We start from the raw sequence: 23,073 nt of genomic DNA, 5'->3' as shown, positions 1-23,073 counted from the left end.
AAAATAACATAGGATGCAAGAACTGGTTTGGGAAGGTCTCTCTCTGCCCTAGTCCAGAGGCATCTCCTCAAATACTGCCATTAGGAGAAAAGGTTGCCTTGTAAAGAGAGCTAGCCTGATTTCTACAGGTGCTGAACATCGACCTGCAGTGTTTGCTGATGGGTCCTGAGCACATGAAACCTGGAAACAGGTCAAATGTTAGTGGATTTTATCAGGAACATGTCTGTGCAAATCCATGGTTACTGGGCCAAAACAAGAGAACAAACAGCTGCCCCTCAGCTAGTGGCCTCTGCAAGCTGAGCTGGGTACTTGGACTCCAGAAGACCTGCCAGCTTCTGGGCTTCTTGCTGCCACCTACAAAGCAAGTCTTCTGTCACAGTCAAGCTCTGTACTTACCTGAAGCACCTCTCTGGGCATTCTTTGCAGGCTGACATCCCCAGTGACCTGGTGCTTAGCTTCAAGAGGAGGCCAATGGTCTTGCTGTCCAGGTGTAGAGAGTCTCAGAAGGCTTTTCACGGAAGTCAGGCAAGGAAAAACCTGTCAGCAGAACCCTAAATATGCCTGGGACTGTACTACAAGCAAGACCACACCAGTCCTCCTTGTCCCCCACGCGAGATGTGGTGCAGGGGGGTGGTATGTCTTGCATCGGGCATAGACATAATGTTCTCTATTTTTGATATGCTGGATCTTTAAAATGCACAATGTTGTATCTGCCTCTGAATTAAGCAGTGTTTGCTTTGCAAACCTTCCACGTTTGTATTTTTAGCTCTATTTTGGCATTCACTTTTTGGGTTGGAATATATAACACACTCGGTTGTTTAGTGTGCCTGGACCGAATTCAGCCTATGTGTAACTCCATGGGCTTGAGCAGAAGCAACGTTCAAGGTGAATTACTCTCTATGGGGCTGAGGAAACACAGCTTCTGTAGGAATTCATTTCAGCTCCCTCCGTAAATGCTACACTATTTCCATCCACGGTTATTCCTTTGTGGTTTGGGTTATGTATTTACATTTTACGGAATAAATATTACAGCTTTCCCCATGACTAACACTTCTTAGTAACCAATAAACTACTCAAATACACTATTGCCTCCTACAAGAGCCTAAACCACACTGCTCTCCTCTGGCTTTCTGTCCCCAGCTGGCCACCTCCTTGCACAGAGGTTAACCAGCATTACTTCAGTGACTTTTTGGATCCGGGTTTAAAGGCATGGCTTAGGAGAGCAGGCGCGGGATGCCATGGGACTGAATTCCTCAGTGACAAACGTTTCAAACACGACCCCTCTCTGATCCTAACAAAGTCTGACCAAGGTCTTTAGACAAAGAATGTAACATATTGCTGCTGCTCCCACAAAGAGGGAGCGAGTTGCTTTTCCAGATCCAGAGGTCTGTTTTAAGAGCAGTGCTATACAGGCCCTTGCGTAAACTTTGTTTATAGACTGGAGTATTTTCAATGAAAATGTTATTTAACTTTAAAAAGTTGCACAGCAGCTACTCCAAAAATTGTTTTCCCTTGTTAAAAATAACACACAGTGTGATACATTTGAAATGGCAATAGCAATATTTCACAAATTTTGATGGATTCATAGTCCAAATACCTTGCTAACAGATGTTTCTTTTAAACTCTGAGTGGTATAGGAATAACTCAGAGATATTACAGTGTCAGCACTGCCTTTTATCTGTGCGTGTCCTTTCGGTGACATCCCTGAGCTTTTCTAATGCATGGGTCAGGTCGGAGCTCAAAGTAAAGGGAAATATTAAAAGAAGTCATATCTGACGGTGTGTGAGTTCTGGGGCAGTGTTGTGAGGGAGCGCTGTGAGCTTCCGTGCCCTTGGGCACAGTGGCCTGGTGGTTTGTGGGAACCAGCTGGTTCACGGTCATTGTTTCTGAGCTGGCTTTTGGTTGTGGTTAATTGATGAACTTAGGAGTTCCTGTAGCCACTCCACGATCATATCTTTCGGTCTCATAAATTAACTTTTCTCTCTGTGGATGACAGTTTGCCCAACACAAAGGGGCAGAAAGTCAATATTTTAATACTCTGGTGAAGTTAGTTTTATTTATTGTGGGTCATTCAGTCTACTCTCTCTCCAAAGTGTGTGCTCTTCATTAGAGGGTCTTTCATAGAATCACAGAATCACAGAACAGTTTAGTCTGGAAGAGACCTTAAAGCTCATCCAGTCCCACCCCCCTGCTATAGGCAGGAACACCTTCCACTAGACCAGGTTGCTCAAAACCCTGTCCAACCTGTCCTTGAACACTGCCAGGAATGGGGCAGCCACAGCTTCTCTTGGCAACTTGTGCCAGTGCCTATACCTAATCTGAACCTCCCCTCTGTCAGTTTAAAGCCTTTCCCCTTGTCCTATCCGTATAGGCACTCGTCAAAGCCCTCTCCAGCTTTTTTGTCAGCTCCTTTAGGCACTGGAAGGTGCTCTAAGGTCTCCCTGGAGCCTTCTCCAGGCTGAACAAGACCAGCTCTCTCTGCCTGTCTCCATAGGAGAGGTGCTCCAGGCCTCTGAGCATCTTCATTGCCTCCTCTGGACCAGGACCTGCCTTCTCCATGTCTTGTTCATACATCACTTCCAGCATGCCCATTTGATGTGTGCAAGTGGCAGACCAGCCTGTCCAAACCCAACCTGTGAGCAGCCTCCAGACTGGGGAAGCCTGGCTGTTGGTCTCAATCCCAAAGCTGTCTGAGGGTAACGCTGGGGTTGAACTGTGGAGCATCCTTCCTCCAAGAGACCCCTGTTCGTGCCCCTGTGGAGCAGCCAAGCTGTGGCCGCACGCAGCCCGTGCTGGCTTGGCAAGGCGCCTGCTTCTCGTCCAGGTGGGGGTCTGGGAACCTGGCGGGTAGGAAGCGGGGACAGTTATTCTGGCATCCAGGGAGGGAAGGGGGAGGAGGAAGGTGGGAAAACCCAGAGGGCGAGTGGGAACCCAGGCAAGGAGCTCCCGGTCCTGGCAGCGGAGCCCCCGGGAGCCCCCCGCCGTCCCTCCCTCCGTGCAGCTGCTTCTCATTCCCAGGCGCTACCCCCTTTCTCCTCGGGGGAGAGGCGCTGCCCGAGTTTCTCTTGCCCGAGTTTCCCCTCCCGACCCGGCTCCTCCGCGGGTCCCACCCGGGGCCCCCACACCGACGGTGCTCGCGGTCCTGCGGAGAGACCGAGGGGCAGGAGGGGCCGCGGGTTGCACCGGTCCCCCGGGGATGCACCTGAGCGGAGAGGAGGTCCCTCTTCCCCCTCCCCACCCCCGGGGACCGCGCTCCCGGGTCCCACACCCGCCGCAGCTCGGCCCCAGCACCGGCGGGTCCCGACCCCGGGAGCAACCCCTGCCCTGCCGGCCGCCCCCGGTCCTCCCCGCCTCTCCCCTCCCCGGGGCGGCGGGCGCCGAGGGCCCGGAGCCTGGCGCGGGCGGCGGGGCGGGCCGGGCCGTCCCCCGCGGGGCCGGGCCGGGCGGGGGCAGGGGCGGGCCGGGCCGGGCCGGGCCGGGCGGCGGGGAGCGGAGCTCCACGTGACTGCGGGGCCGGCAGAAAACCGGGGCCGGCGGCGGCGGCGGCCGCACTGCGCCCGGGCGGCGATCGCGGGAGGCGCTCGGCAGCCGCTGCCCCGAGGCTTTCGGCGCGCTGGGTCTGGGCTGGCTCTCCAGAATCATGGACTGTGCTGATATGCCTTGCTTGCTGTCAGTGAGTACAGCCCTCTTCTTCCTCGGCTCCGCTCGTCGCTGTTGGTTTTCAGCGCGGTTCTTGATTTTAGGGATTTTTAAAACTTTATTTTGTTTCGTCGCTGTCCCCGCTCCCGGGGTCCCGCGGCGGGACGCGAACCTGTGGCTGCCCTGAGTGCTGAGCCGGGAGCCCCTTTCCCGTCGGGAGCAGGGGCCCTGCCGCAGCTTCGCCCGCACCCGGCGGGGTCGGGATCGGGATGCGCCGGAGACTCGTCGGCCCTCGGGGGCTCCGGGCGGCGCACGGCGGCTGCGGGGCTGCTTCTAGTGTCGTTTTGCCCCTTAAGTTTATTCGGAAGAGGAGGAGGAGGAAGGGGGGTTGCTTCTCATGCTGACTTTACTTGTTTGTTGTTGCGTTTTTTACCCCCTAGAGACACCATGATTCCTGGTAACCGAATGCTGATGGTCATCCTACTATGCCAAGTCCTGCTAGGAGGTACGAACCATGCTAGCCTGATACCGGAGACCGGCAGGAAGAAAGTCGCAGAACTTCAGGGACAAGCCGGATCCGGACGCCGCTCTGCCCAAAGCCATGAACTCTTGCGGGGTTTCGAAACAACTCTGCTGCAGATGTTTGGGCTGCGAAGGCGGCCTCAGCCCAGCAAGTCAGCCGTCATTCCTAGTTATATGCTGGATCTCTATCGACTCCAGTCTGGAGAAGAGGAAGAAAGTCTCCAGGAAATTAGCCTGCAGTACCCTGAGCGATCGACTAGCCGGGCAAACACCGTGAGGAGTTTCCACCATGAAGGTCAGTGATGGGAGGAGGTAAATTCCCAGCCCCGGTAGCGATCGGGAATTCTTTGCGTTTGGAAGCTCACAAATGCTTTTAGCAGCAGGACGACCCCAGCCCTAAATTTACGGGAGGAACCCACCCCCCCCCCCCCCCCTTCCCGCCGTGTGCGGGTGACAGGCGCGCTGGTGCTCCCTGTGTTTTCCAGCATCCTGTGCTTAACCCGAGATTGACCGTATTTTGAGGTGCTTTCGCTTCTGTTGACAACAGCGAGTTTCCTGCAGTGTCTCTGCCGCGGGGTCACTCCCTGGGCTCGCGTGGATTTAATGGCTCTGGATCGGATGCAGGAGTAAAGCGAGGGCGGGATCTCGCCCCTGGTGTGTTTCTTTTGAACTATCAAAGCGGTTGCTGCCTGGGTTTGCTCTTAAAGGGGGGGGGGGGATAATAATAATAAAAAAAAACCCTACTCGAATTTAATACTTACAGCTGTGTGTTTATAAGGTTTATTCAATAGGCCCTTGTAATCTGATCCAAATGTTTCCTAGCGGATGTTTCTTTTCCAAAGTAAATCTGAATTATTAATCCAGCCGCATCATTACTGCGTTGGAATTTGCTTCTCCTTCTCCCCCTGCGCCCCGTAACAAGGCACCTCTGTGCTCCGTGGCACTGCACCTTGCCGGGGAGGTGATTTTAGGGAGACCGGGGGGAGAAGGGGAAAAGCCTCCCCAGAAGGGGAAGTGAGACTGAAGGGGGTGACCCGGTGCAGGCGCAGGCATGCGGGGGCTGAGCGAGCGGTGCTGGGGCAGGATCTGCGCCGGGTCTGGCCGGGAGGGATGCGCTGGGGAGCAGAGAGGAGCCGGTGAATCGAGGGTGCGAGTTGTGGTTGCGCCGGAGGCTGTGGCTGAATGCCCCGAGGCTGATGTGCTCTTGTTTGGTTTTTGTACCGCTTCCTTCCCGTCCTGCTCCCCTCCAGAGCACCTGGAGACCGTGCCGGGTCCCAGCGAGGCACCCAGGATCCGGTTCGTCTTCAACCTCAGCAGTGTGCCGGAAAACGAGGTGATCTCGTCGGCGGAGCTGCGGCTGTACCGGGAGCAGGTGGAGGAGCCGAGCGCGGCGTGGGAGAGGGGCTTCCACCGGATAAACATTTATGAAGTGATGAAGCCGCTGTCGGAGCGCGCTCAGGCCATTACGCGCCTGTTGGACACGCGTCTGGTGCACCACAACGTGACGCGCTGGGAGACCTTTGATGTGAGCCCGGCTGTGATCCGGTGGACCAAGGACAAGCAACCGAACCACGGACTGGTGATCGAGGTGACGCACCTCCACCACGCACAGACTCATCAGGGCAAACACGTCAGGATTAGCCGATCTTTACCTCAAGGGCACGGGGACTGGGCTCAGCTCCGGCCGCTCCTGGTCACTTTCGGGCACGACGGGCGAGGCCACGCACTGACCCGCAGAGCCCGCCGCAGCCCCAAGCACCAGCGTTCCCGCAAGAACAAAAAAAACTGCCGCCGCCATGCCCTCTATGTGGATTTCAGTGACGTGGGCTGGAACGACTGGATCGTGGCACCCCCGGGGTACCAGGCGTTTTACTGCCACGGGGACTGCCCCTTCCCTCTGGCCGACCACCTCAACTCCACAAACCATGCCATTGTGCAGACGCTGGTGAACTCCGTGAACTCCAGCATCCCCAAGGCCTGCTGTGTGCCCACGGAGCTGAGCGCCATCTCCATGCTCTACCTGGATGAGTATGACAAGGTGGTCCTGAAAAACTACCAGGAGATGGTGGTGGAGGGGTGTGGGTGCCGCTGACCCCCTTCCCTGCCACCCTCTCCTCCCCTTCTCTCACCCTCCCATCCCACCCCAGAACTGCTTGCTATAGCTGGACTCTTCTCTAAACTAAATGTTCACCTTGACCTTATTTATGACTTTATGTGCAAATGTTTTTGACAATAATGATCATATATTTTGACAAAATATATTTATAACTACATATTAAAAGAAAAAATAAAATGAGTCATTATTTTAAAGGTAAACGCATTTTGTGTCTCCCCTCTCAGGGTGCTGCTGAGGCTGTGCTGGCTGGGAGTGCAGGAGGGAACAACATCTTCTCTCCTCCTCATCTTCTTCCCCTTTTCCCTCCCCCGTGCTCTCCCCTCATCCCTTTTCTCCTTAAAGGCTTTGCAAATTTCAGTCTTTCTATTTCTCACCGAGGTATCGCGGATTCCCCTGTGCTGGGGCTGCGCCACGTGGGAGATGAGGGTCCCTGGAGATTAAGAGCTGCTTCTCCCGGCTGCTGGTGATAGAGCCGACCTTGCTAACCTGGCCCAAGCCTTTGCAAAGCAACCCACCAAACATGCATTTGAAAAGAAGGTGAAGATTTACCTGAGGGCTTTATGCTAAACCCACTGGGTTTTATACCCTTCCTCTGTCTTCAGGATTCCCCAGGTTTTAAAACTATTAACATTCCCCCCCCCCCTTTCCTCTTCCCACTGGAGATTGACTTATTTGGGAAGCTTCAAAGGTTTGCACGGGTCCTTTGAAGATCAAATCGCGCCATTACAATGCCAAAAAAGAGAGAGAGGGGAAAAAAAGGTATCTTCAGCAGTTAAATATGTGTTTGCTAATAGCTACCTGTGCTGTGTCCTTTCCAAATTGCTTCCGAGCAGGAAGGTGATCAGACCTGAGCAGGTATGTTTTGAGATACCTAGGGCCTGAAAGCTCTGGCTCAAATGCATCTGACTGTCTTTGGCTTGGGAGATAGGGAGCTGTGCCCTGGGCTGGCTAGCACAGCAGGGTATGTGCATGGGGCTTGTGCCTTTGGCCATCGGGGGAGTGGGGAGGGAGGGCAGGAGGGTGAGGGTGCATGATGCTTTTTTTTTCTTCTTCTTTATTTCTTTAATGATTGGAGCTTTCCAACCCTTGAAAGGGGCAGCTTAGTTGAAACCAATAAAAACTGGAGTGGAAAGCTTGCCAAAAGCCTTGGCTCCCTGAAGAGTGCAGGTGGAGAGAGGAGATGGGAGCTGCAGGGGGAGGTAAGCATGGCCCTGCAAAACAGAAAAACAGCCCTCAGCCTCTGCTGTGCCAGTGAGGTGTTTCCACCCCTTATCTAACCGGGTGCACAGGAGCAGACCACGGAGTTCCCTCCACTGCTACAGAGCCTTAGGGTGGCTCTGTGGCTCCCCAGCTGGGTGCTGTGGGGTCCCCAACAGGCTGCTGGCACCCACAAGGCTGTAACGGGTGCTTGCTATGGGGACTGACTCAGTCCCTGGTGTGGCAGGGCTCTGTGTGGGTGCTCACAGGGATGCACAGCACTCACAGGGCTGTGGTGGATGAAGCGATCACCCCATGGCTGGGGAGCCGTGTAGGGGGCCGGGGTTATTGCTGCCGGGACTCTGGGGGCCCCCTCGGCCCAGAGCTGACACTCTCATTCCTGCCTTTAGAAAGGAAATGTGTGGCCTGGGGCATCGGCGACCTGCTGCCTCCCCTTTGATGCCTGCATATCAGACATAGCCATGCCAAAGAAAGAATTTCATTTTGAAGTGGCATCAGCTAAAGGTGAGCGCCTTTCAGCTGCCTGACAGGGCAATTACAGTTCCAGAGACCTGCCCTGCTGCCGATAACCCCGGCTGCTGCGCGGGAAAAGGGGTCCCCAGGCCCCTCTGCAGCCCAGGACTGGGGGCTGTGGGTGCCTGGAAAACAAAACTATCACCGTGCTCCTTCCAAAAGGAAAGAATCAAGAAAGAGGCTTCCCCCAGGTTTGCTTCCCTGTCCACCAGTACATCCCAGGCTGTCCCAGAGGCTGAAAGCCATGAGGGTGTTACAAAGCTAAGCGGTGTGCACACAGGCGCCTCTTGGGTGTAGATCACTCTCACTGTAGAAGTCTCCAATCCCTTTGCTGTGTTTATGCTGCTTAATGGATCTGTTCATTTTGGTACTTATTGTCACATTGCATCTTAATGATGAAATGGAAGCCCCAGCCCAATGGAGGGATTTGCTTTTCTACAGGTGCTGCAAGGGGAGAGGTAGTCCTGATGTGTGCTTGGCCCTTTGGGAGATTTTCCTTTGCTTTGGTCTTCTTGCTCTGGTGTTGGGCTGTGAGTTGGTGAGATCCTACATGGGGTGTTCTGCTTGGAAAGCATAGGAAAAATCCCAACTGTTTTTATAAAAACAAAAATCAAAGTATTTCAGTTTAGTAAATTTTATAAGAATCTAAACTGTGGATATAAACCAGCTGACAGTAAAAGTATGATGTGTTATGGAATAGTCATGGAGGCATTAAGTAATTTACTCAGTGGAGTGTGTCTAAACTTTTGCATCTAACACAAAGTGCAAGGGCTGAGGGTTCCCCCCTTCCCATGTGTGTACAGCCCTCTGCGCCACACTGGTGGCAGGCTCTGTATGGCCTCATGTGGCATTTAACAAAATCCTTCATCCACTGAATTGTTCAAAAATAGGAAAATCCACAAGAATTGTCAGGGAAAGCAGGCTCAGGTCCCTTCCTAGTTTCCAGCTCATAGCCAGCAGTGTTTTCCCCGCCACTTTGGGTTTTGCTGGTGATAATCAGAGCTCTCTTCACCACCCCAGCAAGGGGAAGAGGGGTTGGTTTGGAAAGGTGTAAGTTAAGAGCTGCTGTGGAGAGACGCAGGAATTTCATCCAGTGTTTCTGGCCATTGCTTTGTGCATTTGTTTCAGCAGTTGTGCGGTTTAATCCTGCACTCTGGAATCAGTGCGGTAACTGGTCCTGTTTGCTGAGTACTGCTTGCCATAGACATACTGATTTGGTTTCTTGCTGGCTCATTTATGCTAGAAACTACCTTGTTCATGCAGCACAGAAGAGCTGGAGTGGAGAGTTAGTCTCAGCCAGTGTTTAGCTTTGCTTAAAAGTCTGATGAATATATCTGCTTCATAAGTTCAATAATTCCTCTGACCTTGGAATGTATTATTTGCAAATGTTACTTATTTCAGAGCGAGTGCTTTGTTTGTGGTGGCTGATACAGAAATCCCTGGAAGGTCTGAGATAAGGCATATCAGTTTAATCCCCCCCCTTACTGCTTCCTAGCTGGGAATGAAAGTGGAACAGGTTGAAGCTGCTTCCTCCCACCTGAGTGTCCTGGCAGCTCCGGCCCAGTGCAGCACCCGAAGAAGTGTGAGCTGGATGTAGATGCTCTGCAGCTCACCAATGCTTTGTGCCTATGGCAGGAAGACTGTGACTTTTGATACCTAGAAGTACTGTTGTTAAGTCTGTGTGGCTTTATGGATGTAGGAAGTGAGGCGGATATTTCAGTGGGGTTTACTCACCTCCTCTGGTTCATGTTTGCAGTGGCTGCTCATGAGGAGCACTAGGCGTTATGCTATAACATTATTGAGCACTTGTGAAGGCATGGGGTAAGGTGTGCTCGAAAAGGGGTCCCAGGCTCTGCCATGTATCAGGAGCTCCCCCCAGAGACCTGTGGTTACCCTGATCCCAACCCCGGCCCCTCCCCTCTTGGCTTATAGGATCACAAGAGTCTTCTGGAAGAACTTTCCCCTAAATCAAAGCTTACAGCATCACTTTGAGAAAAGCTGCTGTCCTGGAGGTGCCGTGGCTGAGGAAGGCTGTGCAGACACAGACAGCCCGGCTTTGCTCATAGCCACAGGGTCCGAGGCTCTGCAAATTGGTTTCTAAAAATGCAAATTGGTTTGGAAGAGAAGCACCGAGGTTTGCACATTGCTATTCTGGGACGAACACAGAGGCTTTGCTACAGAGCCAGCAAAGGAAGACAGAGGCCCTTCTCGTTTTCACTTCAGTGCTTGGACACCTCTGTCAAACTATGACAATAACCATTAGTACAGTCTAGCTTGAAAACCTGTTTAATATTGGCAACAACAGATGCTTTGTTCTTTTTATTCTCTGTACCACAATAGCAGGTCTGAAGCTCCTTTACTGTGCATAGTCCCTATCTGAAATCACAGGACCTGAACAGGCATGAGGAGATATTACTGCCTTCCCTTAGGTAAGAATCTTGGGCACAGAGAGATGAAGAGACTTGAGCACAGTCACATATAGAGAACAGGCAGAGCCACAAGCGGTATCTGACCACCTCAGTCCCTGTCCTGTGATCTTGTCACAAAGCTCTTATCTGGTCTTAGTCTTCTGAAGATCCATCACTTAACCTCAAACCAGTGCGCAATATAATGAAAGAGGAGGCTACAACGTCCATGTTGTTCTCTAGGCAGGCATGATAATGACAGGGAGTATCAGCAATGACCCAGACACCGGATACTTCCTTCCCCTCATGGATCTTGCATTCAAGTTTGGAAGTGTCAAAAAGAGGTTTTAATACATTATTTTCACCTGGCTTCTTAAAGACCACTTCAAACTTGCTTCTTATTTGACCACAGAACATCCACCTGGACACAAGCAGTAAAGAGGAAAATCCATCAGTTAGTGCTTGTGCCTTAGCAGAGCTCAGGGAGGGATGAGGCTGTGGGGAACTCTGGCTCTGTTGGATCAGCCATGAGCCAGACCACAAGGGTTGCCTGGTCCTTTTGTGTAACTTAAACCCATCACCAGTCAGATTCACCCTAGAAAGAACCTGTGATAAACTGCCTCTTCCACAACAGGGAGCCAGGGAAAGCTTTATTCAAACTCAGCTCTATGCTTTGGATCTGTTCATATACTACAGACATGGCTGCATTTCAACATGCTCACCTGCCTTTGGTACTCTGTAGCTGGCTGGTTGTATTTACATCATCAGCATTTCTTGCAGTTCCCATTCAGGTGCTGGCACATGAGCTGCTTATAAATGAAGATTTTCCTTTGATCTGATTCCCCCTTTTCCTGGAGATGGCAGATGTGCAGATGCAAGGAAACTGTGTACACAGTTCCAATAGGAGAAGTTGGCTCCCAGTTCTAGCAGATTATGGATGGAAAATGTTGATGTTGCTCTACATTCATGGGGGGGGGAGGAGAGGAAGGCTGTGCTATTTCTCTCCAAAAGTCCATGCAGTGCTGTAGGAGAAGGTAAGAATACAGCAAGGCTGTATCAATGTTTCTCTGGAGCACACATGTGAGCCTCCAGCCATTTACAGATCACAGCTTCTGGAGCCAAAATTAAGGTTGTCATATTTAACAGGCTAGAGTGAATTTTACTTCCAGAAATTTACAGAATTGCTTTATTAGCCTTATATTTTTTCAGATCAGTGTTGTCTTGTGCCAATGTTTTCCAGTTTGCCTGTACAATCCTTTTGAACTGCTTCCTTTTATTTGTTTTGAAACCATAACCTAGAAGTTCATAGTCATGCCCCATAGTTCTTGTATTTTTTTGGACACTGTGAGCCCCTGCTTCCCATTCCCCTTCTCTGCACCAAAGATCACATCTCCTCTGCGAAGTCTGCCACCCTTGTCCTCTGCTGTGCCCTCACCAGGCTGAAAAGACCTGTAGGTCTTTGCTTTGGTGGAAGTTGGTCCTTGCTCATGCTCACCCTTTTCAGTGCTATTCCAGCAGTGCCGTCTCCGGCAGTTTAGGCAATGGTGGTGGAGGATGGAGACAAATAAGGTCCCTTATCAAGTTAATAAATCTGGTGAAATCATACAAATGCATTTGTAAAGCAGGCATCTGGTCCTACAAAAAAATAAAACATCATTCTATATCTTAAAATTTGGAAGGGCCTGGTTGACCAATGGATGCTCCATTGCATACAACAGTGTGCACATATAGCTTGGAGTTCCTCTGCAGCGCTGCAGAGATATTTGCACCACTTTGCAGGTGAAGGTGTTGTTTGGACCTCTGCTCCTCCAGCTCCATTGCATACAACAGTGTGCACATATAGCTTGGAGTTCCTCTGCAGTGCTGCAGAGATATTTGCACCACTTTGCAGGTGAAGGTGTTGTTTGGACCTCTGCTCCTCCAGGCCACTGAGCAGGGTGGGCAGATGCCTCCCAGCTCTGTCCCCAGCCAGTCTGGGGCTGGGCAGGGACCCTTGCACTCTCCTCTCCAGCCAGTCTTGATGTCTGTGCTGGCTGCTCGTGGAGGTGATGCTGCTGGGTGTGTTCCGGCTGGAGCAGGACTTTCCACACCACCCCCAGATTATTGCCTTTGTGTTGCATTTATGGCACAGATTTAAAACCCGCCTGAGCTCCTGCGTGTTTTAACTCTGCCCTTTCCTGATCAGATCATGTGGATGTGGTCTGGTAACATGAATTACTCCCCTCACACTTGAATGGAGGCTTGGCCTGGAGTCCCACAGGCAAAGAGCAAGTGCTCTTCCAAGTAATCCACCTGTCCCTCACCTCTTCCTCCAGTAATAGGAGATTATTTACTATGAAGTAATTGCCTGAAACAGGCTGAATTGTTTTATGTATTAAATGGAGATTATGATTATCTGGAGAATGGTAGGCATTTTGCATTGCTTTTAAGGGCTTTGCTCGTTATGTCTGTGCTGTAATGCACACCTGCTATTTAGTACTGAAGTCAAGTAAATCCTTTATGCCACGATAAGCTAAGACATCTTTGTCTTTAAATTAGAGAGAAAGGGATTTGATGGATGGACTTCTCAGTAGATAAGGAATTGGCTGGATGATCACACTCAAAGATGGTCAATGTCTCGATGTCCAAGTGAAGATAGGTGATGAGTGGTGTTCCTCAAGGATTGGTGTTGGGACTGACACTGTTTAACAAACACCTTTGTTGGCAACATGGACAGTGGATTGGGTGCACCCTCGGCAAGTTTGCCAATGGCACCAAGCTGTGTGGCGCAGTCGACGTGCTGTAGCAGCATGTGTTTGCAATGGTGTATGTGCGTATAATATGCTGCTCAATTGTCAAGTGCTTCTGTGTGATGCAGGTAGCTCTTCCTGCTGGTCAGCCAGGTAACAGAGCTGGAGCTGTGTAGAAGCTTGTCCCTTTGATGGGGATGTCCTTGCAACTGCTGAGTTCTGCACAGCATACCCAAGGCAACCATGCAGGATGCACCAGCCACAACGCCGTTGCCTGCTGCAGCTTTGGGCTTGAGCACACTGGTGGACCTGTTGCTTGAAGCCCAAAGGACCTGTGGAAAGAGTCTGAAGCCACCATGATGGGGTAAGGCCTAAGCAAAAGTAAAATGCCTCTTAGGGCTGGCAAAAACTCTTTGTGGAGTAGGGAGTGAATAGCTGAAGCTGTGGGTTGAATGTAGGGCTGGTGGAAGCATCACAGTCCCATCAATGCTGTACTGGCTGCTCTTGTGGCTGGGCTCTGGGGTCTGTGCCTTGGATCTGCTATGGGGGAAACCCATCCTGCTGGGTTGATCCTGGAGGAGAGTTCCTTGCTGTTGGTTTACATTGAAAAGGAAAATCATGGCTCTAGGCTACACCCTTATTCATGATTCAATTCTCATGGGCCCAATGGCCAACCTGGGAGCCACTTACCTGCACTGGTGAGATGCACTGGTGATACGGGGACGGGTTCCTGCTTGGGCATCTGAGTAAAAGAGTTCCAACCCAGCAAGGCATGGAGCTTCTGTTCCTCATCACAGAAACTCTTACTCAAGGGTCTTTGGGTCATGAACGGGTCTGGAAGAGGCACTGAGCAAGACATTCTGTGAAACATGCTGATCTTCCATGTTTCTGGACTTGGGGCACCAGAAACAGGTATTTCCAGATGCCATTTGCAAAGATTTAACATATGCAGCTTGAACAGTTGTTATTTATTTTGGTGTTTAAAACTATTAAAAATAATCAATGCAGTTCTTCCTTGAAAGACAATTTGTGGAGTTGGACAGTTTCCCAGTAAGAGGAAGTCCCCAAGGATTGATCAGAAAGAATATTTTTAATTTGATTAACCAGTGTTAGCACTGAGAGGGACCTACATGTGCCTCAGTAGCAAGATGGAATTTGGGAGCAAAATTTGATGGTACAAGCAACAAAGTGCAGTGAGAAGGGCTGCACACTGATCTTGTCTTGGACATGGCAGAAAACAAAGACCTGGGGTCTTTGCTGATCAGAAAACAACTCAAGAGAGATCAAGGGCCAGAACCCCGAATAGATGAAGTGAGGACTTCCCACTAGAGCTGGCAAAGACGGGGCTAAAATACTGAGTGAGTTTCTGATCCCTGCGTTCATGGTAATGTTTCAGACCTTACTGGACTGCTGTGAAGATGAAATGATCTTAGAGAAGAGCCTGGTCTTGTTCTGCCAGGAAACTTTGCGGCTGGAAGGGAACTGTGTGTGTGTTGTGGGGTAAATCCCAACAAGAGGGAAGGGCTGCTTGTCTCTGAGTAAGGACATTTGGGGAACTGGGAAAAATATTCCAGCTATCAGATGTAAGATCCCAGATGGGCTATTTCAACAGGACTACCAAGGATGAAGATCTGTCCTTGCTTGGAAGCGACTCCTCTTTACCAATGGGAAAGCAAAATGCGGTCCTCAGGACAGCAGAGAGCAGCTCTCGTCTCCTGGTGGGTCCCTGCAGCTTTGGGCCCAGGAAGTCAAAGTCACTAAGGGAGGACCTACAATCCCAAGTGTCACCATGGATGACACCAGCTGTGGTCAAGAGAATAGTGGCCATGCTCCTGCTGCCACAGTAGGAAGGGAGGAGTGACCTCAGCGAAAAATATTTCTCGTTGGCAGAATGGGGATAGAAAATGCCCTTTCCTGGACTGATGGGTAGGAGGGAGGGACATGAGAAGGAGCAGTTGCTGCCCCAGCCAGAGAAAGAGATTTTGGAGGTGGTTTATGGATGCAGAAAGATGTTGGTGTGCCCTGCTCCAACTCCCTTGGGTACTGGAAATAGCATTATATGGCATACTTCACAAATTGCTTATGCTGTGGGTTGAATAATTGCTTATAATAACAATATGGCTTGTCTGGCCTTGGGGCAGCATGGCTGCTGGACGAAAGAGAGGAGGGCTGGATTTTCTTCCACCTCCATCTGTGTGGTCCAGCCTGGGTCAGTAAATGGCCTCATGCCTCATTTTCCCCCTTTACAGGCCAGGAATGCACCCATCCTGCTGACAGTAATGGTGATACACAATATCTCGCAAGCAACTGCTACTTAAAAATCTTTTATTGCTTCCAATTAAGCTGATGACTGCTAACAAGGAGAATTAAATTCACTGCCCTGTTGCCATTAGACAAATATGTACTCCATCTCCATCCAAAAACCCCATTGTAAATAACTGCGGAGGAGTGGAATAAACATTGTCCTTCCCAAGGCAGGGCTGAGCAGCAAGAATGAGCAAACACAGGTGCGGAAGATTTATAAGCTTTAAAGGAGATTGGGACTATTTGGGAATGAAATCTGGTTTTAGTTAGGAGCATCTTCTGCAAAGAAAATCCCAAACCACCAATGTAAGACCCCACAGATGGGGTGGTGATAGCTGTCTGCAGCTGCAGGATGGCCATGACAGCTGGGAATGGGGCAATAGCCCACATCCTGGTGACAACTGGGGTGCAATGGTCCTGGCTTTGTTTCTGCATCCCCTTGTTTGCCACTTGGTATTCCCAGACTCCTGCTGGATCCAAAGGCCCGCGCAGAGAAACACTCCTGCATCAGGTCAGCTCCTCTCAGGCTGGTGTTGTTCAGCATGTAATTGGGGCTAAGCTGCTTACTTTATGTGGCAGGCTTTCCTTTCTGTCTTTCCCCTTTCGCTTTTGAAGGTGAAGGTTTTATGTGACTGAAATGTGTTAACGCTCCCATAAAAGTAAGTGAAACACAAGCGGACATTTTCTTTTTTTGGGCGCAGATGTGATTGGTTTGGGCCTGATCCAGAGGCTGAGAGAGTGATGATTAGCAGTGCTGAAGAGAAGGGCTGGGAAGTGTTTTCCTTAGGAAAGTGTCATTTGTGGAGTGGAGTGTGACATCTAGAAGAGCTAACTGCGTCACCTGTGCTTTGGGACTGGTTCCTCAGGAGGGCTGTCTCTACTGCAGAGTTAATTTTTCCAAAGGGCCCTTGATACCAAGCTTAGCCCACCCAGTAATTAAGGCTACTCAAATGAGATTGCAGATAGGGAGTTTTTACATCATAAAAGAGGTCCCTGATGCAGTGGATGCAGAGATGGGGCAGTTTGCCTAGTGTCAGCTCAGATAAGCTGTGCTCATCCCTGTTGCTTTACAGTGCAGAGGCCAACAGGATGTTTTCATGGAGCCCATGGCCGCCAGCACACATCCGCTGCTGTTGATTTCTTATCTTGTTCTGAACAACTCATTTTAAACTCAGCAAAACCAGGAGCAGGGATGGAGTTAAGTATTTCCTGACCTTGTTCTTGCATGATGACACAGGACTTTTCTCTTTTCTCCCTGGAAAAGGCATGGCCAGGCAAAGCAGTGCAGGAATCTGCCACAGAAATGCTCCCAAATCGTTCAGCCCCATCTGGAGGAGTCACCACTTGGTGGACAAATTGGCCATGAAATGCTGGTGCGACTCCATCATGCCCCATGTTCCCTGAGGCTGGGTGGTGGCAGAACCACTTTCCCAACTGCTGAGGAGTCATGGTAAGAAGCATTTCCAAATGTTGGGGTTTCTGCCTAGCTTTGGAGTCCACCATCCTTGTGGCATGCACAGAAGAGGGAGGTCAAGGAGAAGATGTCCTGCAGAGAAGGACTTCAGGGAAGATGCTGGCTCCCAGGAGCATTCAGCTGGTCTATACCCTGTGTCTGCAGGCCTGGGCTGAGCAGAGAACCAAGTGCCCTTTGTGCAATCAAAGTAATGATTATTTGATCAGTATTTCTCCAAGCTGGTATGAAGCCAACGTTTATGCTGGGGTGGGGCAGCATTACCTACTGGTGGTTCCCCATTGCTGCTCTGGATGACCTTTGAAGTAGAACTGAATTTCAGTTAGAAGGGACCTCCATCTATTGTGTGGTCCAATTGCCTGACTGCTTCAGGGCTGACAAAAGTTAAAGAATGTTATTGAGGGCATTGTCCAAATGACTCTTAAACTCTAGAAAGCTTTGGGATGTCCTCCCATCTCAGTGAGGAACAAAGCAAGCTCCTTGCAACCCCTGAGCTCTTGGTGGTTAGAACACAAATGGGGTTTTCTCTGCCTGTGGTGGTGTTTTGGGGATTACAGGTGGAGCTTGAAGCACCATTCCATGGAGTGAATGTGACAGATTAGTGCCTGGTGTGCTTCCCAGTATTTCCCATGCTCTTCTGAAACATTGGAAAAACATGACAATACAACCCATACTTGCATGAAAAAACATTTCCCTTGCACTGAACTCATGCAAAGCCTCAGTGTTCTGACAGGTGGCTTAGCTGCTTTCTCAAAGGTGGCTTATTCATGCAGAATGCCTGTTTAGCAGGCACTGCCATCCTGGTCTTCACACATCCCCTCTGAAGGAGGAACTTCAGTTGCAGATACACCAAATCTGTGATCTATGGTGGCAGAGCAGTGGCCTTGGTCTTCGTTAAGGAACTCTCCAAGTCAGATGTCTTGTGTCTATGTGCATGAGCTAGGCATCCTGTCTTCCGGTGAGTGAGTGTGAAACGTGTCCCCTGATATTTCAGTCTCCAAATTACCTGCCCTCCAGAAAAGGGAGATGTTGCTTCATAAGAAAGAAAGAAATGTCATTGCAGTCTCACAAAGCTGCAGTGATGTCCAAGGCACCAAGCCAAGGTGCCCCATTTGCATCCAAGAGGTCCTCCACCTGCAGATGGGAATATATGTCATCTCAGAGCTGGAACAGCTTCAAAAGTCCCCTCTGTGTCTTCTGGGATCACTTTGGCTCAGGTGATCCAAGGGGAGGGTGGCTGGTGGAGTCGTCCCAATTGGTGGTGGGCTGCTCTCCATGGTGTGCACCTGCATGTCTTGGCAAAATGGGCCCTGCGGGCTGGCAGACCTTTCTGCTGAGTATTTTGACTGGATCCATGAACTTGTGTGGCTTTTGCGGCATGGAAACTGCCTATAATTTATACTGAATGCAGCCCCATATATTATGCTGGCAGTTCCAGAACGTTTTAAGATCGTTTAGTCCTTTCTCACTAGAAACAATTTCAAACCACAGGGTAATTGTTCAATGATCAGTAGACAAGCCCCTCATTAAGCCAACAAGTAAGGAAAAAAATGCAAAAAACAATGCACAATACCCCTCCCTTCTACCCCCAATCTCCAGCAACTTAAAACCCAACACCTGCTTCACTGATATTGCACTTGAATTCGCAACAACAGTGATGACTGGTGGGGAAACTGCAGTGTGAGGTACCAGCATCCCAACTCAGGACAAGTGTGCAGCCAAGGTTGCCCAGCCTGTGATGAGGATGGCTGCAAGTTGAGGAAAATGCATTTAGAGATGAGATTTCAGAGGAGCGAAGAGCCTGGATGGATCATTCTTTCTTTTTGCCTTGTGCTGGGAGGAATATTCGTCTGGCATTTGTCCACACCCTCTGTCCAAAAATGCTCTTAAGTGTCCAAAAATACAGAGAAAATAGTGTAGCAGCAGCCTAAAGATGCTCTGGGAAGCTAATAGAGATCCAGCTTTTTGTCTGTGAGCCCTCTTGAATACATTTGAGGAGATAACATTTTTTCCCAAGGTAAAAAGATCCAGTGCTTCAGTGGTGTAAAACCAGCATAACACCACTGGAGCCACTGGCACTGCAGGGATCTGCGTCTGCTGAGGAAATAGTTCAAAATCCTTCCTTTGAATCAACACCTTGTATCTCATGCAGATCCTCCTGGAATTTCCTTCCTCCAATGTGCTGTGATGAGGACATCTCAGCCCTTTTGCATCTTCGCAGAAAAATCAGGCAGTTTCCAAAGCAAATGTCCTATGCATACAAGAAAGGAGAAGTCCCAGCTGCATGTATGTCCTGCAGGGATTTCATGACTATCTATTTCTTTGGCACAGATGGCTTTATACTACTTTGGAGCTTCTCCTTGCAAAGTTGGTGCTCATTTTTGGAGCCCTCACTCCAAGAAAGACTGAGATTCTGTAGCGTGTCCAAAGAAGGGTAATGGAGCTGATGAAGGGTTTGGAGCACAAGTCTTGTTAGGAGAGGCTGAGGGAACTTGGGTTGTTTAGCTTGGAGAAAAGGAGGGTCAGGGGAGACCTTATCGCTTCCTACAGCTACCTGAAAGGAGGTTGTAAAGAGATGGGGGTTGGTTTCTTCTCTTGAGTAACATGTGATGAGATGAGAGAAACAAGCCTCAAGTTGCACCAGTGGAGGTTTAGGTTGGATATTAGAAAAAAAGCCTTCATTAAAAGGATTGACAAGTATTGGAACAGGCTGCTCAGGGAAGTGGTGGAGTCACCGTCCCTGGAGGTAGTCAAAATATGAGTAGAGGTAGCACTTAGGGACATGGTTTAGAGCTGGGCTTGGCAGGGCTGGGTTAATGGTTGGACTCGATGATCTTAAGGATCTTTCCCAACCTAAATGATTCCATGCCCCCCCCCAGAGGACTGAGTCATGCCCAAGTTTTGAGCATGCCTGCAGGTGTCACCTCCCATCCTGTTCCTCAGTCAGCCCCACCAGCCTGCCTGTGCTTTGTTTTCTTGCCCTTCTTAAGAACTGGCTGCAGGTTGCGCTTTTCCTCCATCAACATCAATGCTTTTATCTGTGCTGGTAGCAGCAATCCCCACCATGCAGGATTTATTTACATTGAAGGGTAAGTGGGAGGCTGTAATTGGGTTGGGATTTGAAGAGGTCAGAAGGAGCTTGTGCAGGAAAACTGTAAATGAGGGAGGGCTGGGAGTTTGCTGAAGTCGTTACACAGTGATTGTTCCAGCTTCCACTCAGTACCATTAGCTGGGGGTAAATGTGCTGTCCAGGGATATATGTATATAATGAGGGTTTTTAAACAGATGATCAGTAATGAGCTGTTAATGTGTTCCAAGTGGTCTTTCAACCCCATGCTCTGATTCCTTTGGCTGCATAGCATGCTCAAGGATTTTGGATCTCTTGCTCCCTTTGCATGAGTGCATGTCCCTTTTTATGCATCAGGTCTCTGCTCAGTCTCGATTACTGCATTGATCTCTGGGGCCCCCAACACAAGAAGGATGTGGACCTGCTCTAGTGAGCCCAGAGGAGACCACAAAGATTCTCAGAGGGCTGGAGCACCTTTGCTCTGGAGACAGGCTGAGAGAGCTGCAGTTGTTCAACCTGGAGAAGAGAAGGCTCTGAAGAAACTTAAAGCAGCTTCCAGTGCCTAAAGGGGCTGACAAGAAAATTAAAGAAGGGGTTTTAGGGATAGAACAGGAGGGAATGGCTTTAAACTGACAGAGGGGAGATTTAGATTAGATACTAGGAAGAAGTTCTTCCTGTGATGGTGGTGAGGCACTGGCACAGGTTGCGCAGAGAAGCTGTGGCTGCCCCATCCCTGGCAGTGTTCAAGGCCAGGTTGGATGGGACTTTGAGTAACCTGCTTGAGTGGAAGATGTCCCTGCCCATGGCAGGGGGGTTGGAACTGCCATAAGTCTTTAAGGTGTCTTCCAACCCAAACCATTCTAAAATTCTATAATTCAGTCTCAGCTCCTCTATGCTCTGACCCTGCCCATCTCAGCCACCTTCATCAGTGCAGCAAGCACTGGGGCTTGGGAGCCCATGAGATGGGCAGGAGAAACCCTTCCAGCCAGAGAGGGGGATGGCATCCCCAGGATGCATGTGCGGCAAGCACATGGTTTTGCTGTGAGGTGGGTTGTTGCCAGTGCTAGCACAGCTGGGAGGAAGGTGTAGGATGAAGATCTGAGGAATTATCTTTACAGGAAACCCAACTAAATCATGAGCTGAAAAATCACAGCTTTTGTGTGCTCAGGAAAACAAGAGCTAAGTCACTACACCCCCTTTCCTCCCACCCCTAGGTCATCTTTGGGGTACCCTTGGGAGGTCATTTGAAGAATCAAAGCAGTGATAGAAGTGGTAATTGAGGAAACTGATGCAAACGTGATCTCCCAAAAGGTTGTGTGGGAAGCAAATTTGGAAAGGATGCTCAGGTAAGTGGAATTTTTGCTTTTGTGCCTTTCTTGAGCAGCATCATCAGATCTAAGGATTTCCAGTTTGTTTATTCAACAATCACTGCTGTGTTACATACACAGGAAATCACAGAAAAAATCTTGTTTTGAGGACAGGTGAGGTGGAAATAAAGGCTGCTTATTTAGGCTGTGGCATACTGGCTGTGCTGAGCATCTTGTCTTGTGACTATTTGCATGCATCAGTGAAGTGAGCACAAACACATCCTGCAAACATCTGGTTAGGAAGATGTCTCAGCTGAGATGAACAGTACTGATAATAATCACATTGGTCTAGTGTAACATAGAGAAACCCCAAAGCTACTCTTCTTTGCGCCAGGTAGGAGAGAGGGCTCTGGGATGAGCCTTGGCAGAGGGCAGATGTAGAGATGGCTTTAAACCACTCTATTGGCTGTGTTTCACTGGAGTGAAATGGCTGTAGTAAAACATGGGATCTGGAGTGGATGGTGCTGCATGAAAACCAACTAGATAGCAACATGTCATCAGTATCTGTTCTTTCTGGGGAGGTTTACATCCAGCTGTTCTCCCAAACCAGCCTACCACACAGCCTCTTCTTTCTGAAAAAATGTGCTCGAATGACTTAACTCAATGACTTAGCTAAATTGAATGCTTTCCAGTAGCGCAGTAATGTGTTTGGAGAAGGAAGAGCTTTCAAAGGGAAGCTGTTCGCCCATCTAATCCAAACTTTTCATTGCTGATGGGGAAAAAGGAAAGTCTGAGAGCTTTGTGCAGTGAGTGCAGGGTACCCATGACTTCATTCCTGTAGCACTTGGTAAGGGAAGCATGCATCAGGCAGTGAAACCTGGTAATTTGGCTCTCTCTTGCATTCCCCAGCTATGGGGTGACCAGCAGTGGGAATCTGTCATGAGCCAAGATGCACTTGCAGTAAGATGGCTTATCAAGAGCCTGCCATGTGGCTGAACTTACTTGGCTGCCACCCAGCAGTGCCATGGGGCTGAGCTCTTGATATGTGGGATTTCTTCCCTTTCTCAGGAATGAGTGGAGTCCCCCATCTCTCCCTGGTGGACCACAAGTAGTGCTGCTTGACAGGACAAGGGGTAATAGTTTTAAACTAAAAGAAGGTAGATTCAGGCTAGATATAAGGAAGAAATTTTTTACAGTGAAGGTGGTGAAACACTGGCACAGGTTGCCCAGAGATGTAGTAGGATCTCCATCCCTGGAAACATTCAAGGCCAGGTTGGACCTGTAGTTGAAGATATTCCAGCTCATTTGCAGGGGGCTTGGACTAGATGAACATTGAAAGTTCCTTCCAACTCAAACCATTCTATGATTCTGTGGTTTGTTTTAGGAAATAAGGAATAGAAGGGGTGGTTCAGTATCCTGGGGCTGGGAAGGGTGAAATCCTTTAGGATCTGAAAGTATGTAACTACAAATGCTCCTTCAGTTGCGTGTAATTGCTGTGAGCTCCATGGGATTGTGGACAAGGATATTGTTTCACCTTTGCTCATGTGGGACTGAAATCAGTTTAACAGGTTCACTTGCAGTTTTTGTAACTGACATTTTCTCCAGCAAAAGATGGGATTTGGTCAAAGAAAATGTGTAAAATAATTTAATATTGCTTTCTCTTCTGAAATTCCAGAAAGCTCTAGTTGTTTCAATGCAAAATTAAAAATTTTAGTTTAATTTAAAAGTGTGGATTCTCACAATATTTTCATTCTACATTTTTTGTGACATTTTAAATTTTTA

The 23,073-nt window shown here is 49.5% G+C and overlaps 1 protein-coding gene across 1 annotated transcript; it reads left to right on the top strand.

Moving 5' to 3' along the window:
* Nucleotides 1-3,505: 3,505 nt before the first annotated feature.
* Nucleotides 3,506-6,477, top strand: BMP4 (bone morphogenetic protein 4). Its single transcript, XM_061355622.1, has 3 exons — nucleotides 3,506-3,673; nucleotides 4,080-4,456; nucleotides 5,412-6,477. The coding sequence occupies exons 2-3, from the start codon at nucleotides 4,087-4,089 to the stop codon at nucleotides 6,251-6,253; spliced, it is 1,212 nt and encodes a 403-aa protein (XP_061211606.1). The 5' UTR covers nucleotides 3,506-3,673; nucleotides 4,080-4,086; the 3' UTR covers nucleotides 6,254-6,477.
* Nucleotides 6,478-23,073: the final 16,596 nt, after the last annotated feature.

This window comes from Neopsephotus bourkii, unplaced genomic scaffold, assembly GCF_033783945.1.
Source record: "Neopsephotus bourkii isolate Nb327-2 ecotype Australia unplaced genomic scaffold, CSIRO-AGI_Nbou_v1 NB_95, whole genome shotgun sequence".
NCBI lineage: Eukaryota > Metazoa > Chordata > Aves > Psittaciformes > Psittacidae > Neopsephotus > Neopsephotus bourkii.
This window is presented reverse-complemented; position numbering and strand designations above follow the sequence as displayed.